Source organism: Hylobates moloch, unplaced genomic scaffold (assembly GCF_009828535.3).
Source record: "Hylobates moloch isolate HMO894 unplaced genomic scaffold, HMol_V3 SCAFFOLD_10, whole genome shotgun sequence".
NCBI lineage: Eukaryota > Metazoa > Chordata > Mammalia > Primates > Hylobatidae > Hylobates > Hylobates moloch.
The window spans coordinates 94,422,938-94,449,723 of NW_026652285.1; the positions used below are offsets into that span (position 1 = coordinate 94,422,938).

Below are 26,786 nucleotides of genomic sequence, written 5' to 3' on the forward strand. Positions count from 1 at the left end.
TGGGTTTCAGTGCCAGCACTTCTACTTGCATTAACTTTATTACACAAATAAGACATTTACAAAGCACAACATGAAAGGTATGTAACAAAACAGACATTGGTTTTACAAAAAAAGTGCTTACAATTTTTTTTCCGTGTGTGTGTTTTCCCCCTTTTTTTGTATTTAAATAAATAGTCTTGATGGCCTGTACGTTCCCAGGCTGCTCTTAACAGGGTAGTGGAGACATGTTTGAACTGTAACATGCTACGGCCACATAATCCACGCGAGGAATAGACCCTGAGGAGAGGCTCAAGGCAGAGTGTGTTGGGTGACCCTGGGCAGGGCTTGGCTGGCCACTTACCACATGGTTGCCACTGGGGCCTTGATGATCAGAGCAAAAATCAAAGGAAAGATTTGAGCTCCCCAAGGCCAGGGATTGGGCCCTGGTTGCTCCTGTTAATGTCAGCGCCTAGCACAAGGCTGGGCACAAGCTACCAATGACTGAGTGCTGAGCTGAGCTGTACTCACCACGTTCTGAGTGGTGCCTGCTCTTTGCCCTCACTCAGCCGTCACCGTCTTTGGAAGGGAGAGGAAGCAGGTTCCCTTCTTAGGCTGCACCTGTGCCTACCCCGCCTGTAGATCCCAGAGCAAGAATGAGCTATAGGCTTTCATTTTAAGTGCCAACTTCAAGCATTTGAACTCTGAAGCCTTATCCAGACTCGGTGAGATAAAGCTGCCATTGATTAGCAATGTCTGCCATGGGTAAAAACAGAGACAACGGCTGCGTATGTACCATGAACTTGCTTTCCCTGTCTTAGAGTCTCCTTCCAAAAGCAACATAACAGGTTAACCACAGCAGGAAGGCGGACTTGGGCTAAAACATGCTGATTAGCAACCTCTAGTGGAAAATGCATCAGGACACCAGGTAGTTCTAGAATTACAGGATAAGCTTGGGACAAATGGGCATCCCCTGAAAACATAAATCATGGTCGTGTGTAGCCTGAGCCCTTTTGTTTGGGGTGGAAGAGTTGTAGCAGGATAGATGTTACGCAGCTGTGTCTGGCCTCTGTTCTCAGGGGTGGGTGGGGCTGGCTCCAGGAGGTATTGGTGGGGAAGCTCAGAGGCGCCAATTGGAATCCTCAGCTTGGCACACTCACCTAGGCAATGGGCACCCTCTCTCTACTTAGAGATGGATCCAGGGTTAACATTCTGACTGCCATTTCACTGGGCCCTGTTCCCTCTCCCCTATAAGGGATCCCCCTGCCATCGAGAAGACCTGGCCCAAGCACCGCTATGAGAGGTCAACAAGTGGCCAACAGGGGTCCCCAACTCTAACCTGTCCAAACATTCAGAAGAGTCATGGCACAGATCGAATACCATCGCTGCTATGTTTCCTACATATATGCCGGATAATTAGGTGGGGGTAGGGTCTCTCCCTGACCCCAAAGTTTTCTCTTTCCTCTCCTTAAAATGGCTAGTGCCTCTTCTGGTCCAATATGTCACCGCCCTCTCCTTGATTTCCAAACCAATAGGGGTCTTTCTTCTCCCCATTCCCTGTCTATCCCCCCTGCCTCCTAGTCTGGGCAGGCCTCCATCTCTGCCCTATTAGGCCTCTCAGGGTTGGTCACTGTCTCTTCTCTTTCTGAATTAACTTGACATAACCAGACAGATGGAAATGATAAAATTAGAACATAGCTTTCCTTTGCGGACATCCCACAAACACTGTAGAGTTTTCCAGACAAAAGCAACAGAGTGGATAACATTGGGGGTTGTCAGCTATTCAGAATTCAGAGATGGTTCCAAGGAAGTAGTAAATAAAGGCCAATGTGGGGGAAAAAACCTGTAAATTAGAAGGCCGTTGGCGTCGCACAATTCAATTCCGCCTTTTGCTATTGTAATCAGCTGAAGTTGAAGAGGACTCCTGTTTAAATGGGAAAAACAGGCTGTTTCCACCCTGATTCCAGATTTCAGGGAGTTCTGCTTTCCAAGAGGAGGACTCTGTGGTGCTCCTGGTGGGTTCTGGTTCTCAGCAGGAGAGGGAAAGGCCAGGCCTCGGGAACCGACCTGGTGGTGGGCAGGATAGCGGACGGGGGTGGATGCGGAGGTGGGTGGATTCCTGGCCGCAGCTTGGACACTGGATCTCAGCGGCTGAGGGGCAGCTGTGGGGCGCCCACGGGCAGATGCGGAAGTGCCGGCAGCGTTAGTACTGAAAAAGGATGACCTGCAAGAGGAGGGCATGGGAGGTGGCTGAGCTGGGGGCCTGCCCCACCCTGCTGCCCCCCAGAGAACCTCAAAGGCACAGAGAAGAAGGGTGGGCTCAGGGCCCAGATCTGAGTTTAAATCCTGGCTCTGTCAACTGACTTGCTGTGGGACCTTGGGCAACTCACTTCACCTCTCTGAGCCTGTTTCCTCATCTTTAAAACAAGGATGACAAAATCTCTCTCTGAGAATCAGAAAGATTCAATGAGATACAACAGCAGTAGCAAAAGCCTTCTGGGCATTTCACCCTGCACCTTCCGCGCCTGACTTCACGGAAGCCGCACCACAGTCCTGTGAGGGACTTCCAACGCTATTTTACAAGGAGGGCACTCAGGCTCAAAGAGGTGGAAGCAGGTGAGCTCATGGGCACACAGCGAGGAAGAGGACCTGGCACTGGAGGCCAGGCCTGGCTCACGGCAAGCTCTCCCTACCAAAGCACATTGCCTCTACCTTTCCAAGGTCACCATGACCATAGTGGCTGACTGCTTATTACCCACAGGGCCACGGGCTAAGCACTTCACATACGCTTAATCTTCACATGCACGAAGCCTAGAAGTGCGTGGCTCAGACACACTGGGTTCCCAACACACAGTAGGAGATCAGGACTGTTTGTCCCTTTCCCCCTCCCACTCCTGCCTCTAGCACTTGGTTGACATCTCACTGCTGCGGACACAGCCAGTTCCCTGAAGTTCAGGTCAAGGATCACTGGCTGGCTGGTCAATGGCAATGTGTCATTTCACAGTAAAGTGTGAGGGGCATCTAGTGGGCATGACCACATGGCTGTTCCCTTTTCTGATCAGGAATGTTACTTGCCCAGAATTGGTTATCACAAGGAGGTGATGGAGGAAAGCAATGATGATGATCTCCATAATAGTGATCACGATCATAACCAACACCTCGGGGCATTTTCTGTGCACCAGGCTCCATGCTGGGCTCTTTACACACATTATGCATTTACTCTCTGCAGCAACCCTAGGGAATGGGAACTATTATTATCCCCAGTTTGCAGATGTAGAAACTGCAGCTCAGAGAAACTAATTGCATTCCCAGATCTCACAGGAAGGAGGTGGCAGAGCTGGGATTCCAAGCTGGCCTAACTCCAGAGTGGCCAGGGTGGGCATTCCTTCCCCACCCTGGCCACTGCTCCACTTTGGCCTCCAGAATGCCTGGGTTTTAGCCCTTATTAGGAAAAGCTCTCTCAAGAGTGGTGACCCTGGTAGGACCCTTCCCCTCCATGGGCCTCAGTCTCCTCCACTGATCAATGACAGCTTAGCCCTGATTTCTAAGAACTTTCCAAGTGTTGGATTTGTGGGATCAGGGGACACAACCAGGAAGAAATGTGGCTCTGGAACCTCACAGGCGTGTGTGGCCAAATGATGATGCGGTGGAGGCAGGGGATGCTCCCCTGAGTGCTTAGAGCACTGTTCTCCTGGCCAGGCCAGTGCTGGCCTAGATGAGTGGGTTCAGGGGCCAGCCCCATGGGGACACTGAGTCTCCTCAAAGCTAGGCAGGCTCAGGCCTGGAAGGACTTGGAAGAAAGCCCAGACAATCCTGTGCTGGCCACACACATCCCACACCCTGCCGCCCACCAAGCCCCAGGAATTTGAGAATTGTGGACAAGAAAAGTCCCTAGGAGCTGGTGGAAAGGCCTGACAGTGAGAGGACAGAAGGTCATGAAGGAGGGAGAGACACTTTAATGCAGACTTTCTGGATGCAAAGTTGGGGACACAGCCCAGCAAGGGAAAACTCTGGCTCAGCAGCCAAATCCAGAAGCCAGAAACTGTCTATAGCCAAATCTGACAGCCCTCCAGCGTGGCTCATCCCCCAAGCTGCATGAGACAGAACCACAAGCTTAGCTGAGCAACCAGGAGGCAAAGGCTCCTCTCCAAGCACTGAGCCCAGCCCTCTGCACCTCCAGGGTCCACTCCCTGCCCTCCATATAATGTCCAAGACCCTCTTTCGATGATCCTTTGCTCTGTGGCCCCTGTCGGCTCTCCCCACTTCCCTGGACCTCAGCCACACTGAACACCCCCCAAGGTCCCCTCCGTCCCAAGCTCCTCCATGCTTCTGGGCCTTTGCACATGCGGTTCTCTTGATGTGGAATGCCCTTCTTCTCATCCCCTGTCTCTCCCCTAGAGCTCCCTGCCCCCTCTTCTGGGTCCTCTAAGGTCAAGTTTCTCGCCTACTCCAGCTGCCCATTCCCCTGCAATGTAGCTGCCCACATCCTGTGCTAAGCCACAAGCTCCCTGAGGGCAGGGATCATGTCAGCTCACTTCTGCAGTCCCAGAGCCAGGTCTAATAGGATGAATCCCCTCCCACAGGAAGGGACAGCTCTGAGGCAGGTGGCTCTAGGATCCAGGTCAGTTCTGCCCATGCTCACATTGTGAGTCTGGATGAGCACTGCTCTGTCTGAGCCTCCGTTTCTGCAAGTATGAAATGGAGGTCATCACAATCGCCCTCCCAGGGAGACTATGAAGGATGAGGTCGGAGACAGGGCTGTGTACACAATAAAGTGCCGCACAAAAGGAAGTGATTACTGAACCGCGCAGACTTCAGAGTCCGACAGACTCGCTGCATCCCTGGACAAGTCATGTCACCTCTCGGAATCTGTTTATCTCTTTACAATGAGAAGGCCATCTCTATGTCCACAAAGTGGCTGGGAGGTGTGAACCAGATGCCATGTGAGAAGTAGCTGCCTTGAACAGAAGGAGCTCAACAAACAGCAGCTCTTCCTATGATAGTGACAGTCTCAGCGGCGATGATGTTCCTGGGGCATGCTCACTCACTACAGATTCCGCAGGATTTCACATTAGGCACTACCATTTACTTACAAATGTATCTGTCCAGGGCTGTCTGTACCTCCACACCACACACGTTCTCCTGTGGTGCCCGGCACAGAGAGCTCAGCACATACTAGGTGTACTGAGCTCAATCAGGAGGCCGAGCCAGAGGTACCGTCCTAAAGGAGCTGTCCCCACCCCAGCTGCCCATTAGAATCACACAGGCTGAGTATTACACATGCAGATCCCTATATTGCACCCCAACAGACTCTCTGAGAGTGAGGCTTAGGAATCTCTGTATCTTTACAAGCTGCCCGGGTGATTCCGAGCACACCAAGACCGGGATCTGCTGAACTGGAGGGCTCCTGACTCCAGCCCTAACGCTCTGACCCTCTCCCTCAGGACTGCCACACCCACTGACCTCCAGGGATCCCTGCTTCCTACTGGGTGTCCTCCAACCCAGCAGTCTCTGAAGACTGCTACGGTGATGTTTCTGCAACAGGCCCTCCAGGACCCCACACTGCCGCAGCATAAAATACAGACTCTTCCACCTGGCAGCCTCAAGGCTCTCGCTTTCCTCCTCTCATCCTCCCAGACATGCCTGCCAACAATGCTGAATGGCTCAGGGTTCCCTGAGAGCTCTGGTGTCTCATGCTTTCCCTGATGGCTCAGCTTTCAGGCCTGGCCTTAGAGGTTGCCTCCTCTGGGAAGTCTTCCCTGCCTCTCTCCTTTGCCCCCTTCCCCCTCCCCAGCTCCCATGGCTTCCCCTGTCACACCGTATTGTAACTGTTGGGATCTGCCTCCCTCTTCAGACTCTGGCCTCCTCAAGGGCAGGGACCACACTTTACTCATTTCCACTCCTGGTAACAGACTCAGGGATGCTGCGCACAGACAAGACATAGGAAATGTCTCCAAATAAACAAGTAAGTGAATTAAAAAATGCAAGGTTGGGCCGGGCACAGTGGCTCATGCCTGTAATCCCAGCACTTTGGGAGGCTGAGGTGGGTGGATCACCTGAGGTCAGGAGTTCAAGACCAGCCTGGCCTATGTGGCAAAACCCCGTCTCTACTAAAAATACAAAAAAATTAGCTAAGCATGGTGGCAGGCGCCTGTAATCCCAGCTACTTCGGGAGGCTGAGGCAGGAGAATCGCTTGAACCCAGGAGGCAGAGGTTGCAGTGAGCCGAGATTGCGCCATTGCACTCCAGCCTGGGTGATAAGAGTGAAACTCTGTCTAAAAAAAAAAAAAAAAAAAAAAAAAAAGGTTCTCATCCAGTCTCTGACTCTGAGCTATCTGAGCCTCAATGTTCCCATTTCTAAAATAAAGCGTTGTCTCAGAGCACTGGCTTTCGAGGCTAACTGTGAGGTGTCTTGGAGCTGGGAGGGAGGTGAGGCTCCTCCTCTCTCCATGGTTTCAGAGCAGCTCCTTCCACCTTCATCTGCACTATGGACAAGTTTAAACAAAGGGTTGCATTGCTTCAGAAACAATACCTTGAAGCCCTGGAATGGCGACAGCTAAGCACCCTTTTAGAAGTACAGTCCTAAAGCCTGAGACAACCCGAAATCCTGGCTCCACAGAGGAGGCCCTGCCAGTTGACCAAGGTCACTGGCTGGCCAGCTATCCCCGAACCCCATCAGCTCAGGAATTCACTCCCAATAGACAAGAATGAAAAGGAGAAACCAGTGAGATGATGGGAAGTGGGGTGATGAGTGATATTAGCCCTCCCTGGAACCTCAAAGCTTGAGTAAAGGAAATTCGCAAATCTGAGACAGAGAAGGGCAAACTGCCAGTGGGGAGCTGCAAGGAGGCCTTCGGAGTGGCCATGCACACAGAACATGCCAGCAGCCGCCGCTCCAGTGACTGCTGTGGGGGTGTGGTGGGGGTCTCAGCAGGCCAGGAAGACAGGGTCTGCCACAGTGCAGCATGGTACCAAATTGTTAACAGGGGATGCTGCCAGAAACCCATCCCCAGCAGGGTGGCTCTGACCCACCAGACCCAACCTGGCTCCATTTACCTTCTCACCCCGGTTGGAGAGCGGCCCATCCATATCGGCTTTGAGGTGGACGGGGGGTGCGGTGTAAGGCAGCCGGCAGTGCACCTGCCCGCACTGTACCTGACCTGTGGACGAGAGGATGCCTTGGAGCTCATCCCCCAGGCTGCACACAGGATCCCACCTGCCCTGTGCTCTACAAACTGGAGCCCTGAAACCAGTTTCATCTCTGCCACTTACCTCCTGGGTAGCCCTGGGCAACATTTCAGTAGGGTTGGTTGTGATGATCTTTTTTTATTTTTTTATTCTTTTTGAGACGGAGTCTCGCCTTGTTGCCCAGGCTGGAGTGCAGTGGCACGATCTTGGCTCACTGCAAGCTCCACCTCCCAGGTTCATGCCATTCTCCTGCCTCAGCCTCCCAAGTAGCTGGGACTACAGGTGCCCACCACCATGCCCAGCTAATTTTTTGTATTTTAGTAGAGACGGGGTTTCACCGTGTTAGCCAGGATGGTCTTGATCTCCTGACCTCATGGGGTTTCACCGTGTTAGCCAGGATGGTCTTGATCTCCTGACCTCATGATCCGCCTGCCTCGGCCTCCCAAAGTGCTGGGATTACAGGCGTGAGCCACCGCGCCAGGCCAATTGTGATGCTCTTTATAAAGAGCTATGTGAGAGTGAGGTATAACCATCTAGCTCACTCATAAATAAACACTCCTAAATATGTGCTTTCATATTAATGCACATGCAAGCAAGGCTGTACCCTGCCTATTCAGGCCCTGCAAGCAAGGCTGTGCCCCATCTATTCAGACCCTCCCTCAGTAAGTTCATATCTCTTAGGTATCACTATGACTTTACCCATGCCTCTTAGAGGACTCTGTACTCATATGTCACCTCTCTCTTTACAACTGCATCCAACACCAACACCTATCCCCTACCCTCCCTGTCTTCCTCCCGGCTTTATTTTATTTCCTTAGCACTTATCATCTGACTTAACTGCATTTTTTTTTTTTTTTGAGACAGAATCTTACTCTGTCACCCAGGCTGGAGGGCAGCAGCATCATCTCTGCTAAGTACAACCTCTGCCTCCTGGGTTCAAGTGATTCTCCCACCTTAGCCTCCTGAGTAGCTGGGACTACAGGCATGTGCCATCACGCCCAGCTAATTTTTGTATTTTTTGGTATAGAGGGGGTTTCACCATATTGGCCAGGCTGGTCTCGAACTCCTGACCTCAAGTGATCTGCCCGCCTCGGCCTCCCAAAGTGCTGGGATTACAGGCGTGAGCCACCACGCCCAGCCTGACTTACTGCATATTTTTATTATTTATTTGATATTATCTGTCTTTGCCAACTAGAATGCAAGCTCCACGAGGGCAGGAATTTTCTGTATGTTTTCTAGATTCTAGATCTTTGTGGATTTCCAGCACCTAGAGTGAGGCATGGCATTTAGTAGGTACTATTAAGTATGTGCTGAATGAATTTCCATACCATATTCCAACATCTAGAACTGTTGGGGAAAGTCCACCTTTGTGTCAGATCCAAATTTCTCACGCTTCAGCCTGTTTATCACTACAGCGGAGAAGTCCATTGCTGGTCTCTTCTTTAGGCTTCATTCTCTTTGGTCACAGGGAAAGGGCATTGTAGAGACACTTACAACTGATATATAAACCGGGACAAGTCACTGTGCCCTTCTGAGCCACAGTTCTCCCATTTGTAGAATAAAGGAGTTATATTAAATTGGGAGTTCTTCACCTGGGGTGTTCAAGGAGTCCATATACAACTTCAGATTACTTGGAAAACGTATGTACATCTGCATTTTTCTGGGGTCTGGTTCCAAAGCTTTTATCAGATTCCAAGCTCGAAGCCTCCAGGAAACTCAGTATTCTGTGACTTTAGTTAACTGCAGAGCAAACTCTACAGAAAAACTCATTTTTCTGGGGTCTGGTCCTAACACTTTCATTAGCTTCCCAGCTTAAGGCTTCAGAAAAGTCACAACTGTAGTTTACCATAGAGCAAACTGCTGTGGTGACTCTCAGTCATGCAGCAAGAGGTGCAGGTGCACACACCCTCAAACTCTTCTTCCCCAAGCTGAGTTCCACCACAAGGGTAAGAGGAGAGGGCACCTCAGCCTCTTCTCTAAGCAGCAAAGACAGATCTAAGTTTGGTCAACAGAGTGTATGGACAGAGTCCTGGCAGGGACTCTGGTGGTCATGGCCCCAAGTCCAAAGGGATCATCTAGATTTTTTATTGACTCTACACCAAGTATTAGCAGGTAGCTCAGACCCCTGGTACTTATAGAGCCCCTGATCCTTGGCACCTTTAACAGGCTCTGTGCAGCCTGAATATAGTCATTGTTTAGAAAAGAAAGGGGGAAAATGTCGCTCCTACTGAGCAGATAGTTCAGAAATGGAACTATATAAAGAGACATGGTTTCCAACTGGCAGCCTGGTGCAGAGACAGGGCTCTGCACTCCTAGTTCTGCCAACCAAAACCACTCCCACCATCACAAGAGCAGCCAATACTTATGCGGCACTTGCTGAATGTTGAAGATTTTCAGTTACCTCATTTGATGCTCAGAACACTGCTTTGAGATACTCTTGACCTCATTTTTACAGATGAGGGAATGAGTATTCAAGAAACCTAAGAAACTCACCCAGTGTCACACAGCTAGTAAATGGCAGGGCTGGGATGTGAAGCCTGGCAATCTGACACCAAAGCCCACACTCGATCATTAAGGCATACCGGCTCCCACTAACTTACAGTGGGCCCTTGGTTTCCTCATCTATTCAACGAGATGGTGGCCTCTGATGTTTAGAGACGCAGTCAGTAGAGTGTATGGCATATGGTCAGTAAGCAGCAGTTCTCTCTCTGATTTCCCTTCTTTTTCCCTCTTACGTGGAGCCAGAGAAGGGAGGATTTGTGTGTGTGTGCATCGTAGTCATTTATATTTTTTTGGTCATGCCCAGCTTAGAGGAAACAATTGATGGGAACAACTTCAAAGGGAAAGACAATCTGTGATAGGCACTTGCTCAGCAGCAGATGCACTGAACACTCATCCTCCAGAAATCCCCGGGGCTCCTCCCTCACTCCTCCAGGTTCCCACTCACAAGTCACTTCACCATGACCCGCTTGCCCCTGCATCCCCGCCACAGCGCTCCCTGCCACGGACATGCCTGCTCCCTCCCTATTACTTTATCATCTCCACCATCTCCCATGCTGGAGCGCAAGCCCCAGGAGCACAGCAGCTTTGGTCTACTGTGTTCACTGTCGTATCCCAGTGCAAAGAACACAGAAGGCACTCAAGATATAGCTACTGAATGCATGAATGGTGTCTCATAACCCTGTGAGGCAGGCATTATTGACATCCCAGGTTACAGATGAGGAAATCAGGGCTCAAGGAGGTTAGGTGACTTGCCTAAGGCCTCACAGCCCTGGACACTCCCACCACACTGGCCTTCTGCTCCCCAGAACACACCCAAGCCACGATGCTTTCTGGGCCAGGGCCTGCGTGCATTCCGTTCCCCCACTCCAGGTATCTCACTAAATCCTATCCATCCTTTCAGTCTCTGCTTGCTGAAAGGCAGCCCAGTCCCTTCCCTTCCACCCCGCAGCATCTCCAGTCACTCCTACCCAGCACCTTTCCTACAGGAATCATTCCACTTAAAACGACACGCTCATCTGCCTAGTTATTTTTCCATGCCCACCAGAACGCAGGCTCCACAGAGTAGGTACCTTGTCCATCCTGTTCTCTCTCCAGTCTCCGGGCACTGGCACAGAGTGGGTGCTTTGAAAACATTTTTTGAATGGCTGAATCGCTTGCCTCTATGAAGGACCCCGCTCCACTGAGGCAGAGCCGAAGATTTGACCCTTCTTCCCCCAACTCCTAGATCCAAATGACTTCGGGTCCCGCTTCTTCACCCACGAGGCTCCCCAAGGCCCCCCACCCCACGCCTCGGCCTCAGCTGCCCACGTGCGCTCCTCCGCGCCCCCTCCCCGCAGACCCAGCGGCTCCCGGCGCTGCGGTTACTTACTCTCAATGTAGCCGTGCAGGGTGACCATGCGCGCCCGCTCGGGGCTGCTGAACGGGGTGTAGTGGATGTCGTCGGACAGGGCGGAGGGAAGGCGGGACGGGGGCGCCCCTGAGGGCGGCACTGGGTGTTGCGGCGTGTGCTTTTTATGACGCGCCCGGCAGTTTTGAAACCACACCTGGAACGACAGCCTCGGCAGCCTCAGCCTCGCGGAAAAGAGTCGGACGCGCCGCCGGGAGACCCCAGGCGGAATTGCCTCGTCGCCTCCTGCTGAAGGATGGCCACGTGCACGCACGACCCTCCGCGCCGAGCCCAGCTACGAGCTCCGGGGCGTGCCCGCGGTCCCCAGGCCCCGCCCACCCCCGTCCCACCTGGATGACTCTCCGGCTGAGGCCCGTCATGTCCGCCAGCTTTTGCAGCGTCTGAGCGTCGGGGTTGTTGTCCTGCGCGAACTGCGCCTGCATAACCTGCGGGGCGGGGAGGGCGGTGAGGCGCCCGCACGCAGAGACTCCGAGACCCCGGCCCAATCAGCGGCGCCAGCCAACAGGCCACGCCCCAGGCAGCTGCGGCCCCGCCCCGCCACCCAGGTCCGGGCCGAGGGGCGGAGCCAGGAGCCATTGTCGGCCCCGCCCACTTTTGGCCCGGCCCCCGCCCCCGCCGCCCACTGCTTGTAGCGGTACCTGCAGCTGTTCCGCGGTGAAGGACGTCCGCGCGCGCTTGGCCGGCTTGGGTTGACTGTCCTGTTCCGAGGGCACTGCCCCCTCCAACGTGAGGCCGTTCCCTGGGGGCGATAGAAGCAGCTGACCACGCGTCCCCATCTCTTCTAGTGGCAGCCTGGAAAGGACGGGGGTGGGGGGAGCTTGTCCCTGGAAGGGTCAGGAGCGGGAGTTGGCTGGGAGCAGGGATCCCAGGGTCCTAGTCCCTGAGCTCAGTCTTTGGGGAAGGGGTTTCTGAGCGTCCGCTCAGTACTCGACACTTCTTACACGACTGGACCACGTCTTACAGCCCTAAGGAGAGGTGGCATTACCTCATTATACATGGGAGGAAACAGGCTCAGAGAGAAGGAAAGCCCCTGCCCTGGCCCTTTCGACTAGAATCTGAAAGCTAGCTGACCCTAATGCCCCAAACTGGGCTCCCTGCTGGCGAAACTGGGGGACACCAAAAGCTAGAGGAGATAGGATGCAAGCAAGTAACGGAACTATGCTCCTAATTTTATAAAAATGAGCGGAAGGAAAAAAGGTTGTAAGAATATACAACAAGGTGTTGGCAGTGGTTTACTTCCCAGGAATGTGATTATGGAAACTTTTTACTTTCAGTATTCCTGTAACTTTTGAGATTTTTAAAAACAATCATATGTTGCCTTACTTTTCTAAGGTTTAATTTTGTTAACCGAAGTATATGTTAGATATTCTCTTCCCACTCATATTACTTTTACAATCATACTAAAACATTAACCATATTCCCATTTTATTTTTAATACTTCATTGTTCTGAATATCCTCAAAATCTCAGAAAATTTCCATAAGCACAAAGAAGAAAATAAAAATCACCAGTAATTCCAGCACTCAGAAATAACCATTGTTCACAATTTATTGTAACTTTTTAATTAGGAAAAAATTATGTTGAAAGAAAAAAGCAAACACTGTAACATACATGGAAAAAATCTGAAAAGATACACATTAAAATATGAAGGAAGGCAGCATTTGGAGCAATCGTTATTTTCTTCTTTTTGCTTACCATCTTTTCTATTTTTTCTACAATGAACGTGTGTGTATGTGTGTGTGTGTTATGTTTAAAAAGTGAAACAGTAGCCAATACTGAGGGCTGATCAGTAAGAGAGATCGGAGGCCCCAGCTTTCAAGTTCCTCAGCATGTTAAGTCTGTGGACAGGTGTGGCTGTGAGAGCTAGGATGTAATTGGCAAGGCTGTAACTACAGGTGGTCCTGGTTGGACCATGTGTGGAAGGAGCCTGTGGTCACTGATGGACCACAGTGTGGGAAAGCTCTGACTCCTGCGTTTCCATCCCAGCCCTACTGCTGACTTGCTGACCACTGCAGATAATTTAATTGCCCACCACTGCAGATAAGCAGGCAGCAAGTGAAACCCAAGTTCACTAGATGCCCCCTTAGACCCACTTAGTCCTGATCCTGGCAGGAGAAAATGATGGCCCTGATATGGCCATGGCCGGGAACACTCTAACGGTCCCTGACTAGTCCCCAGGCTGGGACCTAGAAGTTGAGGCAGGGTAGTTTACTCCTCCCCAGAAGAACTGGGGATTGGGCAGACACTCTGTGGTATTAATGTCCCCTAGGAAAACAGGCAGGGCAAGGATTGGTGTGTTGGTCTTTTAGATGGGAAACTAAAACAGAGGCAGCTACATCCCAGAAGCCTCCTTGGCTTTATGAGATCTGATTAAGGTGCCCTAGAGCTTAGGGCCAAGGTGGTATGGTATGGTATGGTATGGTATGGTATGGTATGGTATGGTATGGTATGGTGTGCTATGGTATGGTATGGTGTGGTGTGGTGTGGTATGGTATGGTATGGTATGGTATGGTGTGGTATGGTATGGTAGTTAAGAGGCTGGGCTTTGGAGCTAGGCAAATCTACTAGTATGTAACTTTTGGCAAATCCTGTTTCTTCTTCTGCAAAATGGGGCCGTGCCACCTACTTCCTAGGGCTGTTGTAAGGATTACATAAAATAATCCCTGTTACAGAGAAGTTAGCAGCTTTCACAGACCCTAACAGGGAAATTAGAGAAAGAGTCCCTGCCGCTAACCACAGCCAAGCACTGTCCTTTCCCAGCTCCATCCCGTCTGTAACTCTGTCCCCAGGATCCCTGGAAGACCTGGATCTTATTCCTGGGCAATCTGGGGAATCACAGTGTCAGAGCCAGAAGAGATTTAGGGATCATTCTAGTCCAGTATCTGTCTTGCACAGATTTGGGGACTGAGGCCCAGAGAGAAAAGGAAACTTCATATGTCAACACAGTATGTGAGAGCCTGGTCTCCAGACTCAGAAACCTGGTCCTTTCTCCTTGTAGTTAGAGACTCTGGTCCAGGATGAAAACCCTTCCTCAAACCTCTGGCTTGGAGCTGCTAGGATAGGAATTGGGAGAATGGGAGCCAAGTCATCTCTCTAGGACTCGCCCAAGCCTGGTCCCGGGCAACTGGAGGGGATGAGCCCCCAGGCCAATGAGAGCTGTTCAAAGGTGGAGTAGGCTGCCCGATTATGAGAACCATCTCTAGGGTTCACTGAGTGCCTCCTGGCTTTACAACACATCATTTCATCTATCTTTGGGAAGGTGTTCTGTCGTTAACGCCATTTTACTGATAAGGAAACATAGTTGCAAAGGAGGGCAGTGACTTCTGACTCCCAAGCAAAAGATCGACCCGGAAGTGCAAGATCTGTGCGCCGCCCCACCCCTACGCTGCCTGCGGGAAAGATACCGGGAAGGCCCAATCGGTAGAGGAGTGTGAGTGGTTCCTGAGGTGCTGGGGTGGGGTGGGGTGGGGTTGGAAAGGGCCGGGGGGCAGAGGTGCCAGGCGGAGCAGGTTGGGTACCGTTCTCGGCGGCCCTCTTGAGGTTCTCAATCATGGTGTCGTAGTGGATGCGGCAGAGCACCTTCTCCTCGACCAGGCCGAACTCCTCACCAGTGGACAGCTGGCGCTTGCACGAGAAGCAGGCGAAGCAGGCCAGGTGGTAGGCGTTGCCGCGAGCTCTCCGCACCCAGTCGCTGGCGTAGATCTGTCGGCCGCACCGGGCGCACTTGGTCCCGAATCGGCTGCAGGTCCAGAGGACAGGCACGGGGTGTCGAGACTCAGAGAGGCCAACCTTCCTCCTTCCACCACCCAATGGCCCGCCAGCCCCCAGGCTCCTGACCTCTAAGTCTTCAACTCAGGCATTAGCCTTAGCTTGGACGCACCAACCCTCTACACCTAGTCCCACCTAGGAGGTGAACTGGTGGGTGATTTTTATTTTCTTCTTGGTGTTTTTCTGAATTTTCCAAATTTTCTGCGATGGTCACTTATATTTGCATATTAATTTGTTTGTTAAAAATACATCACAAGTTAGAAAAAACACAATAATAGTAATAATAGGCAAGTTGTTGAGCACTTACCACTTGCCCAGCAAGATTCTAATTGTTTTGCGTTGATTATCCCAATTAATCCTAATTTTGCAGGTGAGGAAAATGGGGACCAGAGAGGTAACGTAACTTGCAGGAGGTCACACCGCTTGCAATGATAGGAACCCTAGCCATCCTGACTCCAGAAATGAATATAAGCTATAGCACCAGCTGTACAGAAGTGCAGTTTCTTAGATAGACAGATAAGCACTTTCTGGCTTTGTGACACTGGGCAAACTGTTTAACTCTGAGTTCTCGTTTTCCTTGTCCTGCACTGAACTAGATGACAACAGCAATGACTACCACTGTTTGTTTAGTGCTTTGCAGTTGGCTAAGTACCCAGCAAGTCCCTCTGGAGCCTGTGGCATTCTATTAATAATACTAAATGTTAAAAAGACAAAAATAAAAATAAAAAGCCTGGATCGAATGTCTTCTTGCCCCTTAAGCCTTCCTTGACTCTACGACTTCTCCTTCTCCCTTCGGGTTTTGTAGTCTGGCAGTTTGGGTGCAGCTGCCTCCAACACCAGACTGGAAGCCCCTCCAGGAGGCAGCAGATTCTGGTTTACTCCATCCCAGAAGTCAGCCCAGGGCCTGATCCCAGGCACCAGGGAAAGTGTGTTCTTTAAAGTGGATGACTCACCTGTGACTCTTTCCCAACCCTGGCAGCCTGTTTCCTCTGGTACACCCTCTGTTTCAGAGAATGGTGCCACCACTTGCCCAGCCCCTGAAGCTTGAAAATCATAATCATGCACTCCTCTCTCTCCTCAACCCCTCATCCAGCCAATCATTGATGCTGTTGGTTCTGTTTCCCAAGTATCTCTGGGATCCATCTCCTCACCATCTGCACTGTTGCCCTCCTAGGCCAGGCTCCCATCATGCAACCCTCACTGTCAACCACCTCCTGGGTCTCCCTGTTTCCAGTCTCGCCCCTGCCAACCCATCCTCCACAGAGCAGTCACAGCAAAGTTTCCAGCATGCACATGAAATCCTGTTTCTGCCTTGCTTACAATCCTATGGTGGCTCCACTCTATCCTCAGGATCTGGTCCAAAACCCTTGGGGTTTGCAAAACCCAAGCGACCACATCCTCTTCAGGCCCATCTCCTCCCTAACCTTCAAGATATGCCGCCCCACCATCCAGGCATGTGTCCCAGTCAGCCACAATGGAAGGTCACTCCCAGGTCTTTATGGCCTCCTCTGAAGCACTTTCCCACCCCCGGGCCTTTGCACTGACCTACCCTCCCCCAGAGTCCCACGGCCCCCTGCACCGCTCTCTCAGCGCTGACCACGCTGGTTTGTAAATGTTTCGTTTCTGGCTCTTCTCTTCCACCCCTTCCACCTTCCTAGAGTTGGGGGCCTGGGGTTGGGGGTGGGGGACCAAGAAGATTTGCCTCTGCGTCCCCAGGGCCGGCACCCCTCCACCTGGGGGAGCATTGGGAATCGCTTGCGTGTGCACGGAGGAAACAGTCCGGCAAAAAGGCTCTGGTTACAGCCTGCCTGCCTTGGCAAATTCAAGCAACTGTCGGTTGAAAAAAACAGCGTCGGGCTGGACTGAGTGCAGGAGCCCAGAGGCTTCTGCCAGTCTCCGCTCGCAGATTCAACCCCAACCCTACTGTCTCCAACAAGGAGCGCGACAGGACCCTTCCGCGGCCGGCGCAGTTCCCTCAGGAGGCGCTGAGCATCTTCGTTGAGTCCACCGCTCCCCTAAGCAGAGGCGGTTCCGGACCTCGGAAACGCGGCTTCCCCAGCGGAGTGCCCAGCCCAGCCCACGGTCTCTGTTCCCCGTCCCGCAGTAAAGGGGAGAGGAAACAGCTTTGCCCAACCCAGCCTACTCCCCCCCGAAGAGCCGACCCCGGGTTCCGCCACCCGGCTGGTGGTATCCGGATTGGGAGCACTTTCTGGCCTCTGAGGGGAGGCTGGCTTCCGATTATTTGTGCTGCAGGAGGAGGGGGAGGCCAGCCGCGCTCAGAGCCCTTACTACGGGCCGGGGGTCCTGGGACTCAACGTTGCGCCCTCTCGGCTTCGTCGCAACCCGGTGAGGTGGGGACTGTGGCATCCGGTTTTCATACGAGGAATCGAAGGTTCAGAGCCGGCGAGTGATTTGCCGGAAACTCCACAGGGTATGGGGCTGAGGTTGAGGCCCCCTCCAAGGTGCAAAAAGTACCTAGAACCTGCGGAGCAACTGGACTGGCGACGAGGAAAGCTGGAATCCCGCATGGATGAACAGGAAGCGGGGCTGGTCTGGCAGCGCCGCGTCCTCACTCCGGGCCGCTGATTCTGGAATCTCCAGCGCGCGGGGCCAAGGGCCCACCCTCCTGGAGAAGGCGGTGAGTGCGTCCTCAGGGAGCGGACAGAGCCGGAGCAGGGAAGGTCATGGCCATCAGAAGCCGGGCAAGAGCGGCTGAGCCTTCTGTGCGCTTGGCTCGTGGGATTCTTTCCCCTTGGCCAGGGACATGTCAGACTCTCCGCGCACAGCGATCTTCCTGCCCCGCGAGTCCCCGACGCCCGAGTCCGTTCTGCGCCTCCACAGGTATGTCACAGTGTCCTCATACCCTTGGTCCGAGGTCGGCGCCGCTAGTGAACTCTCAGCAACTTTCTCATGCTCCGCGTGTCTCCCGAAATGCTGGAAGCTGTCCCAGCTGTAGGATCCTCCTGTGCTCCTCGTGGCTCCGTTCAGTTTACGAAATCGTCCTCGCGCCGGATCCCTGAGGTGGAATTAGGGGGGATTGTGTAGGTTTGGTTGCATTGCAGACTGCCCTGCAGCGTGTCCCTCACCCAGGACAGGAGGCAGCAGCACGAAGGGCGCGAGGAGGCTTATCGATCCAGGCTCTGACAAAACGACAGGCTCCTTCCTAGGCGGGCTGCGAGGCCGGAGCCACCGGATTCCAGAAACAGCGAAATCGGCCACGGAGACAACGAAACTTCAAGAAAGAGATGTGCAGGAACTGCCATCAGAGAACCAAAGGGATTAGGGGGTGTGTCCACTGCCACCCCAGCCTTGCTGTGAGGTCCGGGCCTTGCGTCCCTGGATCCCGGCGTGTGAAGGGCCTAGGTGCAAAGGATGCGCGGCGCTTTGGGGAGAGGTGTTCGACAGATACTGCTCATCCTGGCAACTGCTAAAAGGAGTAAGGTGGGCGTCGCGCACCGCAGTGCCCTCTACCCCCTGAAAGGAGAGCAGAGATATCTGGGTACTCGTGGTTATATGAAGGGAGCTCTGCGCCTTTGACCAAGTCAGACTCACTTTCCCAGCCTAGTATGCTGGATACCTAGTAAGCACTTGGTAATTATTTGTTGGATGAATGAGCTTCAACGAAAGAGCCCATCTGAGTTTCACCTCGACCCCTTCTCCCACTATTAAGCTACCCCTTTTCTGCACAAGGAAACCAAACCTCAGAGTGGAGACGCCAATGTTAGTTACTAAGCTATTGAGCCGAGAGGCCGAAACTCAAACGGAGGTTCACTTATTTTAGGTTCGAGACGTTCTTGAAGGCCTTAGATCCTGTGAGGCGAACAAGGTGGGCTGGAGGTGGAGCCCTACCTATTCTCTCTGCTCCTTCCCTTCTAGGTAAACCCGTAGGGGAAGAAGCCAGAGGGGGGAATAAAAACCCAGAACCAGCAATTAAGAGGTTAAAACGACCGCTTCTCGGAGGTCCCGGCCCCGAGGCTCCTCCCCCAGCTCCCCTCTCGGCTCTCCCAACATCTGTCCCCCAACAGCTGGCCGCCGCTGGGCCGCTCTCTGCCGCGGTGGGGGGCCGCTTCCCGCTCCGCGCTTCCCCTGGGACCCTCGCTCTGCGGGAGGGGGTAGGGTTCTCCCGCTGGAGCCCGCGACAGAACTTGGGCTCAAGGCGGAGGGCCAGAGAAGGCTAAGGGCTTGCCTGAAGTCGTTTGGGCCTAGCTGGGAAGAGGAACTTTAGCCTCCAGGGCACTCACTGAACCCCCACCCCCATAAACACGAGGGGAGGCAGTTAACCCTTTACTCCTCACTCCCATTGTCAGAAGGCAGGAGGGCCAGGGACCGCAGTGACCTGATGTTGACAAAGGTGCTCCATTCACAGGCCTCTGAGGTCACTCCTGCCCAAGTGTTGCAAGATCACCCAGGGAGCCACACATCAGAAAACACAGCGGGTGTGCCAACCAAACTGGGCAGGGACTCTTAGGATCAGCAGAGAGGGGCCCCATGATGCATAGATGGGTGGCTGATATATCTCACCTATAGAAGAGTATGGGGGTGTTTAGGGGCAGGGATGGTGGAGCCAGGCAGCTGTAGGGCTTATCTAGTCTCTACCACTTAGCCGTGTGACCTCATCTCTCAGGGTCTCAGTTCCTCGATCCCACCCCCAGACCACCATAATGTGGGATTATGAGAGTATCATACACACAAGGTGGACCTGAGAATTAAATGAGATAAAGCAGGTAAAGGGTTAGCCCAGTTCCTGGCTTAGACAAGAACTCCATACATTCTGATGACTGGTGTCCTGTGTGACTGCAAGCAATGGCACTTTCCCAGGACATTAGTCTCCCCAACTATACAACAGGCATGATGTTCCAGCAGGCTGAGGGAGCCAGGTGGGCACTGCAGATCGGGCCATGCCCTATTGTAGGGTAGCAGCTGCAGGTATGGGAAGCTGTCCGGGGCTGTGGTTGTTGGTAGCAGGGGAAATGTGAATGTCCTGGAAAGGAGCACTATTTTTCCTCCAGAATTTTCTTCCATTTTTGGAAGAAAACAGAAAGAAAATGGTCTTCACAAAAAGGTGAAGAAATTAAGAGTCCCATCACATTTTCTGGTGATATTTTTTTTTTCCTGCTGGGAATCTCAGGGAGTAAGGGGAGGTAGGGATCTGGTTGAACCCACAAGGGTTGGTAAGGACCCTGTTTAGAGTGTGAATTGGAGAAACTGAGGCAGAGTCCAGTGGCCTGGCCAAGGACACGCAGCCAATGACAACCAACCTCTCCCAACAATGCAAATGAGCCAGGAGCAGCACTGGACCTCCATGTCTCCTCTAAGCTTTGCAGACTCTCTCCCTGGTGAACTTGGAGTTCCTTCCTAACCTTTAATTCCCTGAGCCACCAGTGCTAGCTCTGCCAATGGAGACTGAAGGAGGGTCTATAAGATGATGTCAAGGAGGGACAAGGTGGGGGATAGAACCTAGGTGACCCTCTTCCCTGGGGAAAATACCAGAGGTTAGAGGACCATGGGATCTTCATGCTCCCCCTCCATGGGGCCTTGGCCACTCCCTCCGCCTTGCCCCATTGGGAGCTCTTGGCCTCTCTTTGGGCAGAGTGCTCCAGTCCACATCCTACCAGACCCTTGACCCTGGGCTTCAGGAAACAGAAGCCCAGAGAATCTCAGCATGTGACCCCTCCCTGGGCCCCAGCTCCTTAGAGGAAAATTCTGCCTCCCACGCCACCATTCACACTCTCTCCAGGAAGAGCTTCCTCATAGCAGCCACCCAGAGCTTGGGCTGCAGTGCAGTGCAGACAATAGTCCTTGCCTGGCACTCGACCGGCTTTTTCTTTCCCTTTTTGTGGGTTTTATTATTTTTGTTACAGGTGGGGCTGCCAGGGATGGGTTATGCCTGCAGGGAGAGAAATGATCAGAAGAGCCACAATTCTACCCTCAACCCAGAGAACGTGAGTTTTTACTGCCTCCATTTTCTTAACCAGGAATCTGGTTTAGTTTTGCTTTCAGGGCTCTTGTCATTGGAAAAAGATTAGTGCTCAGAACCTGCAGCCCAGAAATGGCCCAGTCCCATCCCTCCAGGCAGGCTCTGCTCCTCAAGCTGCGTGGGGAAATGCCATCGTGGGCTTGTGCCCAGCATGCACCCTGCCAATGATGACAATAGTGATAATCGAAGCGTTCATACCAACCGCCATTTAGGGAACCTTTATGGAGACTTCCCCCCAACAGTGGCCTCTTTGGCAGCTCTGGGAGACAGCCTCGGAAAGGGCGAACTAAGGGCCGAGAGATGCAGCAACTTGCGAAGGTCACTACTGGCCAGACTGGGCCCAGTCTCCTGCCTCTTCCCACAGTGGCTGCACACCCTACTCTCTACCCCACTGCAGTAGGAAGAAGACTCCAGAATAAGGGGAGGCTCTGAACAGTGGAGTCAAGATCCGTGTTTTGACTAGTTTCAAGGTCTAGTAAAGCACAGTATCCAAGGAGGCTCAGTCCAGCATGGGCATGAGCTAGGGCTGGAGAAGCAGAAAAGAAATTTGGGCAAGTAGCGAATAAGACTGCCAAATCTATTGTTAGGAGAGCCAGGAGAGGTGTCCTAGTGGTGCCTTAGTCTATGGGAGAGACCCAGACACCATTCTGCTGGGTTCCCAAGCTGGCACCTTGAATTTAGTAGCTGATGAATCCAAGGAGCCCCCAGGCATCATCTGGCTTGTTTTTTTGTATGTTTGTTTGTTTGTTTGTTTTTTGAGACAGAGTCTCTCTCTGTCACCCAGGCTGGAGTGCAGTGACGTGATCTTGGCTCACCACAATGTCCACCTCCCAGGTTCAAGTGATTCTCCTGCCTCAGCCTCCTGAGTAGCTGGGACTACAGGCACGTGCCACCACACCTGGCTAATTTTTGTATTTTTAATAGAGATGGGTTTCACCATGTTGGCCAGGATGGTCTCGATCTCCTGACCTGGTGATCTACCGGCCTTGGCCTCCCAAAGTGCTGGGATTATAGGCATGAGCCACCGCGCCCGGCCCATCTGGCATGTTTTATACCAACTGGAGTCAGGCCTAGAGCAGGGAGGTGGCTAGACAGTGACTGTAACCTCCATTTCCTGTCCTGGCCAAACCAATACTCAGATGGGACAGTGAGAGGAGACATCACACTCTGGTTACACACCATTAACCCTTTTCTGACTACATACACACAGACACACACACACACACACAGCCGTCCAGATTCACAAATATGTTCATGTCACCCCCTTCATCCCTCAGTGCCTGGGTGGAGGCCCTTAAGCAGGAATGCCCCCTCAGAGGAGAGGGTGGGAATGGAATGATGGAGTTTCAGAATCCCCTCACCTCACCCTCTCACCTCCAGATCCTAGTCCAGATATAATCCTGTCCTCACCACTTTGCGTGCACACGCACACACACACACACACACGCACACACACACACACGCACACACACAGTCTCAACATTCACATACAGACACCCACTCTTGACACCCACGCATGAACTAAAAGACAGACGTTGGTCCATAAAGGAACACACATGCTATTTACACACCCCCACCCCTGCCCAGTGATGCTTTCCCCAGCACTACTGCACAGATCCCAGACAATACAGACACACAGGCAGTCCTTGCACACTGAGTCCTAGGCCACCTGGTTGAGCTGCCCCCACCCCACCCCAGCTGCACACTCTTTCACATCCATCCCATAACGGAAGAGTCCGTCTCTTTAGCCATGCTTCTCATGGTTTTTTCAGAGTACCCTTGCCCCAAATGCTGCCAACCTTCCCCTAGACTCAAGATCTTCTCTTTCCAGATCCCTGGAGGCTCAATGCCAGTGCACAGGAGGAGATCGCCTTCCACCATATTCCCTGACTCCCAGAGGCTCTTTCTAGGGCAGGGGTCTGGCCAGGAAGACTGAAGCCATGACGTCTTCCTATGCAAGGATAGGAAAGATGTCTGTGGGTTGGAGGGTAGTTACAGGGAAGCAGCTTTCTCCACTTTTTGAGACAGCACTTGGGAACAAGCATCCCTCTCAGGAAGCAATTCTCCACCATTCTCCTCTGATCCTATAGGCCTGGTGGTCCAAGCCTCAGGCCGGTTGATGCCTCCCACTGGGATCAGCAGACAAGGCCGTGACCCTGCAGTGACCTCGACCCCATAATCAGGTCAGGTCCGGGCTTCATGGCTAGAAGCGAGGCCCAGGCAAGTGGCCAAGACGCGGCAGGACAGGAGGATGCGCCTGGCTGCTGTGGGCTGCTGGGACGCGGCCTGCAGTACGGAGAGCGCAGCCCGGGGTAATCCCACTCAGGGCTCTGGGTGCCCGGCTCTACCACTTCCATCCCGGCGGCCCAAAGGCAAGGCCTAGACCCTAGAGAGGCCAAAGTCGGGCCAAAACAACAGCGAAGCTGGGACGGAACAGGCGCCGGGGGCCTGCGCATGACCCCAGACTCGGAATGCGACACTCCAGTGACGCCGGGGAGTGAGTTGCGATGGAGCCGGAGACAGAGGTTGGGGTTCAGGACGAGGCGCTTGGGTATGGGATCGGATCTGAGACGGTTGCGGCGCTGGTGCTTTGGGCTGGACCAGACTCGAACCCAGAGCGGAGCCAGGGTCAGAGCCAGGGCAAGAGTCCGGAGCCCAGCTCAGCGTCCAGCCAGGGAGAGACCCCAGCATGACTGACGTCCGAGTAGGGTTGGAACTCGAAGCCCAAGCGCAATGGAAATGCAGCCGGACGACGGCTGGGATCCGAGTGGGTCCGGGCCAGAACTGGGGACGTCAGAGCTCCACCGAGGCGCTCGAGGTCGGAACTGGAGCCTGAGACTTAGGCAGGACCCGAGACAGAGCCAGAGACGATACCGAAACCCAATGGACCGCGAGGACCGAAGGCAGATCCGGGGCGCAAACCTGTGCAGGCACCAGCGCGCTGCCTGGAGCTCTGGGTTCGCGCCGCTGAGCGCCGGCAGGCTGGACCAGCGCTGCGCGCCGGAAGTGCACTTGGGACGCTGGGGTCCTGGAGAAGAGACCACACGCCGCAAAAGTGGCCTCCGAATGCGCCCGGGGCCTGCCCTCGGCGACACTGCTGGCCCGGCGGCCGCAGCCTACCTGAAGTAGTCCATCTTGCAGAAGATCTCCTTGTTCTTGATGTAGCAGCTGTTCTGCTGCCTCAGCGACGTGCGACACACGGAGCACTCGAGGCACCGCACGTGCCAGATGAGGTTGTTGACCTGGGGAGGGGGCGGGGACGGAGGTCGGCTCAGCGCGGGCCTCTTTCACGCCGGGCCCCAGCCTTCCCGGTCCCATTTGCAGTCAGAGGCGCTGAAGCTCAGAAGGTGCATGCGATTCCCCTATTTTTCTCCCGTAATACTGAGACTCAGGGAAATTGAAATAAACTCTTCTTATTTTTCAGACGGAACCCGGGGGCTCAGGCAGACCCTAAGTCTTGCCCAAAGCTTCGCACTCTGGCAGCCAGCCGTGGAGCCAGGATTTGGAAGTAAGAGGACCTGGAGCCTGCGGTGCTTCCCTGCAGTCTCCTGCGCTGCGTCCCACGCCCAGACAACACGCACGCAACACCTACCCCTGTCTCACCTTGAGCAGATACCGGTCCAGGATCTCGAGGCCGCAGCTGGAGCAGATGTTCTTGCCTGCAGACGGCACGGAGGAGGCGGCAGAGGGCGGTGAGCAGACAGATGGTGTGCTGGGCGTACATGGGGAGGCCTGACCCTCGTCCTTGTCCAGAGCTCCTGCCAGGGCTTCGGCGTCAGACTGAGCCTGCCGCGGGGGAGGGAAGGAGAGAGGAGCGCTGACCCGGGCACCCAGAGTTGGGGCTGTCTTGGAGACAAATCTGGGGCCCCCGAGCACCAATTGACAACGAAATCTCCCCGGGACGATGCGCCGTAGACTGAAGGACAGGGATGGAAGGGCCTATTGGAGAGGAAGGGACGGCCCCAACTTTTAACACGCGCATTCTGGGTGCTGGGAGCGGTTAAAGCCAACATTCCCTGCGGCAAAACCGAGGCTCAGAGAGGGGCGGCGCCCGCCGGGAGTCCCCCAGAGCGTGAGCAGCGGTTCGTGGCCGGAAAGCCTGGCCAGGTCCCCAGGGCCGGGCCGCTGGAGGACTGGGCACCGCAGGCAGGGCCAAACGGACTCACCATGGCGGACGGCGCGGTCCCTTCAAGACAGCGGGTGGTCGCTTTGCAGCCGGACCCTGGCTGGGCCATCACCTGGGGGAGGGGGGAGGGAACGCAGGCGGCGGCGGCTGCTGAACTGGCTCCGCGCAGCCTGAGCCCAGCGCCTCCCCGCGCCTGTTATATAAACCGGCGCCGAACAATGAGTCCTAACTTTGTAGTGGGCATTTAAAGCCCTTCCCCACAAAAGCGGTGTCTCTCTAATGAAGCAATTTGAATTTGGATTGGATTTTTTCCCTCTCTCTCCCCCTCTCCCTGCACTTAACCCGTGGCTCTTGAAGTAATCGCTTAGTTCCCTTGCAATCCAAGCCTCTGAGGGGGGAAAAAAAACACGCGCACACACACACAAACTACCTGCAATTAGAAATTGTCGTGAATGCCCAAGATAAGAGGTAGCCAGAGTGTCAATTCCAACTGTCAATCAGTGAGATCCATCAGGCCGCCCAAAGAATTGCAAATTTGATTTTTTAATGGTAGTAATTAAAAATCGAATTTTTTCTCTCTCCACCCCCCCCCCCCCCCCCACCCCCCTTCCTCGCTCCCTTCTCCTCTCGGCACAAAATGCAAAAAGGAGAAAAGAGAGAAAGAAAGAAAATAAAAAAGAGATGGGTGAGGGGCGGAGGGTGGTTGAAGAAAATAAAACCCCTAGCGCGGTGAGCACCCGCCCGCCCGCCCGCCTGACACGCGCGGCGAAATTGAAGCGGCGATATTGACACGGATTCAGGCGCCTTTCGAGGGCCAGTCGGAGGGAAACCCGGAGCAAAAAGGGAGCGAGATTGGGGGCGAAACGGGACCAAAAAGAGAAAAGAGAGGCGCTCAAGGGGAGGAAAAAGCACCCTCCAGCCCCTCGGCGCGCCCGGTGCCGGCCCCGCGTCGGGATTCTCAGCGCTGCGCCCGCACAACCCCCGGCGCATCGGCGCTATCAGCGCCTATTCAGACGGACAATACCGGCCTCGCCTCCTCTTGATTCGCCTGTGTCTTTACTAAATCGCTTTTTGAGAAATTCCTCCAACATTTGCATAATGTGTTCCCGCTTTCCGCGACCCCCCCCCCCTCGCTCGCGCGCGCTCCCACACTCACAAGCACACACTCACAGGCGCACCCTCGTACCCCTCCTTCCTGCAACCGTCCGCCACCCTGCTTGGCCCGGCTGGGTCCCGGACCCTCCCCGACCCCGGCCCGGGCCGCTCACCCAGTCCTTCGCCGGCTCACCTGGTCGGTGGCGGGGCCGCCCTCGGCCGGCAGCCGGCAGCCCTCGGGCAGCGCCGGGGCGGCGTTCTCATGCTTCCAGTACATGGGCCGGGGAACCTCGGGCTCAGCGGGCGCGCAGCGCGGAGAGCTGCGCCGAGGGGGGCCACAGCCGCAGTGGGAGCAGAGGCTGCTGCAGGAGCAGGAGGAGAGCGGAGGCGCCGGCCCCGCCGCCCCGGGCCCGGCCCCAGCCCCCGCCCCCGGCCCGCGCGCAGCCCCGGCCTCCCTGGCTGCTGCCGCCGCTGCCTCGGAAGAAGGTCCCGACAAACTTGGAGAGGCCCCCGCCCCCTCCTTCTCCTCCTCCCACTCCTGGTAGTCCTCCTCCTCCTCTCCCTCCTCCTTGTCCTCCTCCCCCTCCAGCTGCAACGGCGGCCGCCCTGCCTCTGGAGCCCCGCTCGGTTCAAGATGAGTCATGCGTGACCAATCCCCTCCCCGCCAAGGGAGAGCAAGACACACACGACGAGGCAGAGACCCAGAGAGAGAGACACACACACAGACGCAGAGACACACAGAAACTC

The 26,786-nt window shown here is 54.2% G+C and overlaps 1 protein-coding gene across 3 annotated transcripts; it reads right to left on the reverse strand.

The window, feature by feature from the left end:
• Positions 1–26,533, reverse strand: LHX6 (LIM homeobox 6). Of its 3 annotated transcripts, XM_032165049.2 has the most exons (10): positions 26,233–26,533; positions 24,985–25,056; positions 24,422–24,604; positions 23,939–24,060; positions 14,592–14,812; positions 11,713–11,813; positions 11,404–11,499; positions 11,036–11,210; positions 7,033–7,136; positions 1–2,200 (listed from the first exon to the last, which is right to left on the reverse strand). In XM_032165049.2, the coding sequence occupies exons 1-10, from the start codon at positions 26,314–26,316 to the stop codon at positions 2,180–2,182; spliced, it is 1,179 nt and encodes a 392-aa protein (XP_032020940.1). In that variant the 5' UTR covers positions 26,317–26,533; the 3' UTR covers positions 1–2,179. The 3 variants fall into 3 exon arrangements, with proteins under 3 accessions (XP_032020940.1, XP_032020941.1, XP_058301507.1); XM_032165050.2 differs by lacking the exon at positions 7,033–7,136; XM_058445524.1 differs by lacking the exons at positions 7,033–7,136; positions 26,233–26,533 and adding an exon at positions 25,884–25,934 and having other exon boundaries at positions 5–2,200.
• Positions 26,534–26,786: the final 253 nt, after the last annotated feature.